Raw genomic sequence first — 7,629 nt, forward strand, 5'->3', positions numbered from 1 at the left:
AAGACCATCCTGGCCAACATGGTGAAACCCTGTCTTTACTAAAAATACAAAACTTAGCTGGGCATGGTGGCGCGTACCTGTAATCCCAGCTACTCAGGAGGCTGAGGCAGGAGAATCGTTTGAACCTGGGAGGCGGAGGATGCAGTGAGCCGAGATCACACCACTGCACTCCAGCCTGGCGACAGAGCTAGACTCCGTCTCAAAGAAAAAAAAAAAAAATGTACTTTGGGATTATTTTGGTGGAGAGATGCAGGAAAGAGGACAGAAAGAAAAAACTAAAAGAACCTACACCTAAAAGTTAAAGCAAGAGACGATGGCCAAGGACTCATCCATTAGAGAGAACTTGGTGTCAAAGAGCAAAAAACTGAAATTCTAGTTTAGCCAAAACTCATAAGCCCTGTGTAAAGTAGATGAGCTATAGTATTGTTGAACACTGAGAAGCTGAGTTGAAACAAGTGAGCAGATGTGTAAATCAAACCTTATTTACTGCTTGCTTCGAATAACCAAAAATCATATGACTAAGTGGAAACCTCAAAAGTTTACTTAACCCAAGTTTCAGTATCCAAGCAAGATGGGAACTGAATTACCCCATGCAGACAATTGTCCGCTCATTCTAAAATACCTATAGACCAGGCAGGGATTTGGTTCTGCCAGGACGGCACAAGGAACCGGATCCAGAGACTCTGTGTGGGCCTGAGGACAGGCACACAACTGTGGCTAGAAAACCAGGGTCTGCGGGAAATTCACAGGTTTTCACAGGTCTGGGGGAAGCTGGAGGTCAGTACTCTGGAGGCCTGTCCGAACTCCTTGCCTCAGCAGGCAAAGCTCAGTGAAGAGAATATAAAGAGAAAAAAGTAACCAGCCATTTTAACTTTGGCAGAGTTTTGTCAACAACAGAGAATTTCAACTTGGAGTTTGCAGAATTTCTCAAGACTGGTCTGTTCACCAATCTCCAGCCCTAATGACATTATGATATTAGAGAGCAACTACTCCTCTGAGACGGTCAATGTTGCTGGGTTGGTTTGATTTGGAGGCCAGGATCGGGGCAGGATTTAACGGGCAAGAAAAGGAAACACGCAGCGTCACTACTGTGCTAGAATCAAGGCCAGGATTTGGCTATAAACACGAATGTGTCGTTTAGAGACTACAAGATTACACTTCTCACCACAAAATCTCAAAACAGCTTTTATGATTCAGAGAGGACAGAACTGAAAATCAAGTCTTCTTTGCCTAGCAAATAAAACAATCATGCACATATTGACTACATCACAACGTCACCTGCACCGCACTGACTACTAAAGATAACTTCTTCTGTCGTAATTTACTTTTATTTTCATTCTTTGTTGTTGTTGTTGTAGTAGAGACAGAGTCTTGCTCTGTTGTCCAGGCTGGAGAGAGTGGCATGATCATAGCTCACTGCAGCCTCGAACTCCTGAGCTCAAGCGATCCTCTGGCTTCTGCCTCCTGAGCAGCTGAGAGTATAGGCGTGAGCCACCAAGCCCGGCTAATGTTAAAATTTGTAATAGAGATGGGAGCTCTCTATTTAGTGCAGGCTGGTCTCAAACTCCTGGCCTCAAGTGATCCCCTGACCTTGGCCTCCCAAAGTGCTGGGATGATAGGCATGAGCCACTGCACCCGGCCAGTAATTTACTTTTTTAATAAGGGGAAAAATTATTTCAAAGTGATCATCTTGTCTGAGACAAAGAATAAGATTGTTTGCCTTTAGTGTAGAGACCAGGCAACTTCCATTAAGGAATTCTATGAAAAATATGCATTTAGTTAAAAACAAAAAGAATATATATTTCCTGAAGCTTAAAGGAAAAAATAATAATAATAATAAAAACAAAAACAAAACAACTTAGCAGTGTGTTCCCCCAACACTGAAATATCCCACCCCTCAAGGCCTGGCTTCAAGTTTCACAAAAGTCATCCTTAAGTGCCCCCTCACCCTCGCAGAGCTCTTCCTTCTCTGAATAACTGGGGGCTCTCTCCTATACCCAATCAGGCAGCTCTGCACCAAATGATACACAATGTTGTGCTATTTGCTAAAATTACATACAGTCGTGTGCAGTTTGCTAATTATTTCACGTGTATAAATGCCTTTTCTTCCCCAAGTAAAATACATGAATTACTCGAGAACAAGGTTTAGTTTTATTCCTCAATTGTCTGTTCCCTATCCTCAGGCCTGAGCTGAGCTAAGCTGAGCATGCAGGAGACAGCGAACACACATGGCCTGAGAAAGCGCCCTCCCTGTGGAAGGGCTGAGTGCTGTGTGTTTTCATGAACCACCACACTGAGCTGTGGGGCTTTCTGTGCAAGGGGGCTGCCCAGCCCCTGTCCCCGTCCTGCCACACGAGTCCTCAGCGGGCTCCTCTGCCTGACACCCTCCCAACACCACTCCCAGGAGAAAGAAGTAGTTCACACAAGACCACGCGACTCGGCTGGTGCCCCCGTTTAATCAGGCTGCTGCAAATGCTTGGCCAAAAGCAATAAGGGCATGACTGAGAGACTGTGGGAGTTTAATATAAAAAAATTAATAAACAAAAAAGGGAGGGAAGGAGAAAGGGTCTACCTTTTAATAGGGCCCTAATTACCCAACTCATAGGATCAGCCCAAATGAGATGGGAGTTTATTTCGGGGTTTTTTTAATTATTTTTTTTATATATATATAAATTGCTGCTATGTGTTTTCTTTCCTCTGAGCAATTATGCAGCAAGTACGTAAAGAGGAGAAAAAATATTAATTAAATATAAGGTAATTGTGGAGTTGGCCTGGAGAGAATGAGTCTGAACTCTGGACGATCACAGGCTACTAGGGTTTGAAGACTGCTCAGGGCCTCCCAGAAAAGAAAGAAATAAAAATACAACCAACCAATAAGCAGATGCACAGTGCAGCAGGAAGAGCAGGGCACAGGAACAGCAGCAGAGCAAGGGGTCTGCAGGGCTCCAAACACCAGAAATCAGTGAGCTGGCCAACTGCTCAGGGCTCCCAAAGAGCTTGTCGAATCAAGCCCCAAAAGATGGACTGGCCAGTCTTCCTGTGATCAATTAAATGGGTACATCAAAATTGGAAAAGAGAGAGGAAGGAGAGGACTGCCGCAGCCTATGGTGTTCAGTCTGTACTTCAGTCGCAAACCCCCACAACTTCAGCCTGAGGGGCACTGAGGCAGGCCCCAGGGAAGCCAGCAGACGTCCTGAGACACGGGCAAGGCAGGGCCTCCTTGGCTTTCCCACCACCATGACCTCAAGGAAGGATCTGGGCAATATCAAAAGAGTGAAACGAGGCCACCGTGGGAGTGCTGGGATATAAGCCCATAACTGGTGACATAACAGCAGGTGACACGAATGACAACACTGCTCCCCTGAAACAGTCCCGGCAGTGCTTGTATCACCTCGACCTTTCTACAGACAGCTCAACTGGATCCAACTCGCCCTGAGCCTGGGAAAGCCTTCGTACACGCTGGAATTCAGACGTGTTCATACCCGCTAAGGCCCTCACGTCATCTCCTCCCACGACTGCCAGATGGGGAGTGAAGCAAAGCAGGTGAAACCACAGGCCCTGTTGAAACAAAGCCTTGGCAGTACAGCCCTACGCCTGCTATCACTACGCAGGAAGAAAAGCTCTGAAAAATTAAACCTGGAGCTGGCTCTGCCATCAAACTTATCTGGTTTGTACAGAACCAGTCTTACTACTCAGCCAAGAGGATTTACAGCAGGCCCTGAAAAGCAAAAACAAATGAAAATGGGGTGGGCAGCCAGGGACTCTGGCCACCAAATGAAAAGCACATGGGAGAGAAAATTACCTGTAGTGCTTAGTAGGCCTCTTCCCTATCCATGGTGTAAGAAGACAGTGTTGGGAATGACTATCACACAATTACTGACCAGGCAAAACCAGAATTCCATCACTTACCTGTTCTTTAAAGGCCACTGAGGCACTCGCACCCTGAGGGGCAGAGCAGGGGGCGGGTACTTCAGACAATCTAGAAGCCCAGCCACCTCACTCCACCTCAGCCTTCCACAGGCGCAGGAATCTCACTAATTACTATCGATCAGCCACAAACAAAGTGGCGCAGGACCATCTGGGGTGGATGCTTTTAGTTCTAGAAAAGACCAGGCTTTACTAAGGGGAGATCTCAGTCATCTCTGCACGCGAGAAGAGAAGTCAGAGGTCACTGACAGAGGCAGTCTCTAGGTAACAGCTACTTTTAAAGGGACTCTACTGATGCAGAACCACAGGAACAGAAGGTTTCTTTTCACTCGCATGGCATTTTAATTACTAGAAAGTGATACCACACATCTTAGGTACTTACCAGCGGCTCTCGAGGCAGCACATTTTCACTTCCTGGAGTAGAGCTTGGCTGCAAAGAAAAACGGGAACAAAAATAAGATCACAGTGCCACCCAATGGACATCATAAAACCACAGATGTTCATTCTCAAACGATGCACGCTAGCACCTCTTTCTCACATCTCTCACCGGGTTTTCAGGACATGAGAGTATTCTGCAGTGGACTACCTGTAAAAAGTAGCCCAAAGACTCTGAATGCAGCAGGGAAAATAGACTGTTTCTGGGTTCACTGCCACAGCACTCCAAGAACAAGGCTTGGCTCTGCTCAGGAAGGCCCACGACCACCTACTGAGCAGCAAGGGCTGGGGACCGTCACAAAATCCACGGGAAGAGTAGAGTCCAGAGAAAAGGCTTGAACACAGAGCGCAACACCTCCTCTTTCTGCCACCTCCCCAACGTCAGGGGACTGGGAAGAAAAGCCGCGCAGCAGTGGAGAACCAGATTCCACCACCAGGGGGCCCCAGCTGCCCACGCTCAGGATTTTCTCTGGGCATCTAGTTTCTGGAGCCCAGAAGCCAGTAAACCACACAGGTGCCTATTTATCCCCTGCCACTAAGGACACCACCTCACAATAGTAAAGGAAGCCCCAGGCTTAAATCCTTCTTGGAAATAAGCTAGTGACAGGCTGACATATAAGCAGACCAACCTCCAGGCGAGCAGGCAGCACTGCGGCTGAGCCCCTGGCTCTAGCCTGTTTCCTCCTCCTTGGGGCCACTACCTCACCCTCACAGGCGCCTTCGACCCTTGACTGACCTGGCCAAAATTCAGAGAAAGGGGGAGGCAGAGGTAGAGACAGATTCTGAAGAAATTTACAAACGTCCAAAAGAATAAAGCAAGCAGGTATGATGCTAAGTGAGCTATGGTTAGTTTACTGTGACGATGGTCAGGTCAATTGCCATCTATCTACAGATAATATCGACGAGTGCAGCGAAATCTGTGTGTCCCAGGAGACAGCCTGCAGCCTCCATTCTCCCAGCTATTACAGATCAGATGGAAGTGCCAGGCTGCCTTGAAAAAGGACAGAAGCCCAGTCCACAGGGGGTTCCCAAAGAATTCCTCATGCCAGTTGCTACCACATAGCTGGCACACAGCACAGTGGCAAGCACTCTGTTGGATGAAGGACTCTATCCCTCTATCCGAAGTCCTGTCCCAAAAGCCTCACCACCCCAGGACAAGAGGTCAGCCAGCAGGAAACTATCTAGAAAGTGAGGGCTGGTCTCAGAGAATCTGAGCAAGCTTTCCCTGCCTCCCTGCCTCCCGCCCTCCGCAAGCTCCAGACATTGGTAAGTTCAAACCTTTAGAGCTCCAGCCCACGCCCCTCTGAGGTACACATCTGACTGCCTTCCTGCCTCTTTGACTTAAGCTGCCCTGGAGCAGACTCACAGTCCTCTCTGCCACCTATGTCTTCTTTCAGCATTCCCTCTTGGCATGCTGGGACAAACCACCAAATGATGTAAACTAGAATCCAAAAGGCCATCTTGAGACAGCTCTTTCTCCCTTGCTCCCAGAGCTAACTCATTACATCAAGTCTGCCAATATTCCCTCCTCAATATTCATGGAAGAGTAGTGTAAATGCTGGCACTTTGGGAGGCCCAGGTGGATGGATTGCTTGAGCCCAGGAGTTTGAGACCAGCCTGGGCAACATGGCAAATCCTCATCTCTACAAAAAATACAAAAATGGGCCAGGTGTGGTGGTGTGCACTTGTACTCCCAGCTATTCAGGAAGCTGAGGCAGAAGGATCCCTTGAGCCTGGAAATTCAAGGCTGTGGTAAACTGTGATCATACCACTGCACTCCAGCCCAGATGACGGAGCCAGACTCTGTCTCAAAAAAAATTAAAAAGTCCGTGGAAACAATCCATTCATTTTTCTCCACCTCTACTGCTATCACTTTGGTCCAAGCTACGAAAATCCCCTGCCTAGACCGCTGCGTCAGCCTTCTCATCAGTGCTGGCGCTCTTCCAATTCATATTCTGTGATGCAAACAGACTATCATTTCCAAAGGAGAATCTGATCGTCCCATTCCTTATCCACCCACTCACCCCAGTAAACACAACAAATTTAAGGGCTTCTCATTGCTCTTAGAAGACAGAAAGACCGCAGCATGGCCTACAAGGCCTAACATCTACTCTGACTACATCTCAGGTCTCAAGGGGCACCACATTCCCCACTTCTGCCCCCCACAGACGCACTGGCCTTTGCTTTCTCTGTCACTGCGCCTCTGCGCATGCCCTTCCTTCCCTTCCTTCCCTTTAATTCATCCTTCAGATCCAGCTAAGACACTTCCTCAGGGAAACATTCCTTCTCTGTCATCCATGACTAGGTCAGATCTCCCTATGACATACCTGCCTCTCCTTCAAGGACCTGAGGAGACCTGCAACTTTACATCTGTGTGACTATGGGGCTGAGGCCTGTCTCTCTCACCAGATGATAAACTCCACGTATGCAGAAACTGCCTGTGTTTGCTTGTCACTGTATCCCCGGGGCCTAGGACAGTGCCAGGCACAGAGGAGGCCTTCAATAGAAATTTGTTGAATGAATGAATGAACGAATGGGCAACAAAAACTGAACAATGGTGACAACTCAACTGAATGGATTATTTAGATTCTTCAGTTCATTATCTTCCTGAGGGTTTCCTCCACTCCATTTGGTAGATACTAAGTGCTAACATTCACTTAGCTCTTTCCTTCTTTAACTTTCACAGTAAGTATATCAAATTACTGCTGATGAGGAAACTGAGGCAGAAGAAGTTAAATAACTTGCCCATGATTACTCAGATAGTAACTGGTACTACAGAGATTTGAACACTTCTACCTAATCAAAATAAGCAAGTTTTGTTTAAACCACATTTTATTAAGCAACAACCTTAATGCTACCCCATAAATAATAATGTAGGTTATTTGATCAGACAAAACACACAAAAGCAAACAGCTTTAGTATTTAGGAAGCCCCACTCTGACTTAACCTAAAACTTTCTTCCTAAAATAAAACTAATCACTATGAATTGTTTTCACCAAGGAACTGCTCTTAAAATTAGTTCATCCCTTGAACAGCGAGTATTTACCAGAGGGAAGAACTTTAAACGGTACACAGTGCCAAATATGTCTCTTTCATCATATACCCTTTAGTATCTTTTAAATTATAAGCCATGTAAATGAATTGTTTTAAAAAATGCAATATTGCCCGGGCGTGGTGGCTCAAGCCTGTAATCCCAGCACTTTGGGAGGCCGAGACGGGCGGATCACGAGGTCAGGAGATCGAGACCATCCTGGCTAACACGGTGAA

The 7,629-nt window shown here is 46.8% G+C and overlaps 1 protein-coding gene across 4 annotated transcripts in view; it reads right to left on the reverse strand.

Annotated features, from left to right (window-relative positions):
• PEX14 (peroxisomal biogenesis factor 14) overlaps positions 1 to 7,629 on the reverse strand; it is a 184,533-nt gene that overhangs the window by 153,167 nt on the left and 23,737 nt on the right. For 3 of the 4 annotated variants that reach the window (XM_011996616.1, XM_011996615.1, XM_011996618.1), the window contains exon 2: positions 4,310 to 4,357. In XM_011996616.1, coding sequence (XP_011852006.1) covers positions 4,310 to 4,357 — 48 coding nt within the window. Of the gene's footprint in view, positions 1 to 3,909; positions 4,275 to 4,309; positions 4,358 to 7,629 lie in introns of those variants that run through there. The other variant, XM_011996617.1, reaches the window with a different exon arrangement.

This window comes from Mandrillus leucophaeus, unplaced genomic scaffold, assembly GCF_000951045.1.
Source record: "Mandrillus leucophaeus isolate KB7577 unplaced genomic scaffold, Mleu.le_1.0 Scaffold52, whole genome shotgun sequence".
NCBI lineage: Eukaryota > Metazoa > Chordata > Mammalia > Primates > Cercopithecidae > Mandrillus > Mandrillus leucophaeus.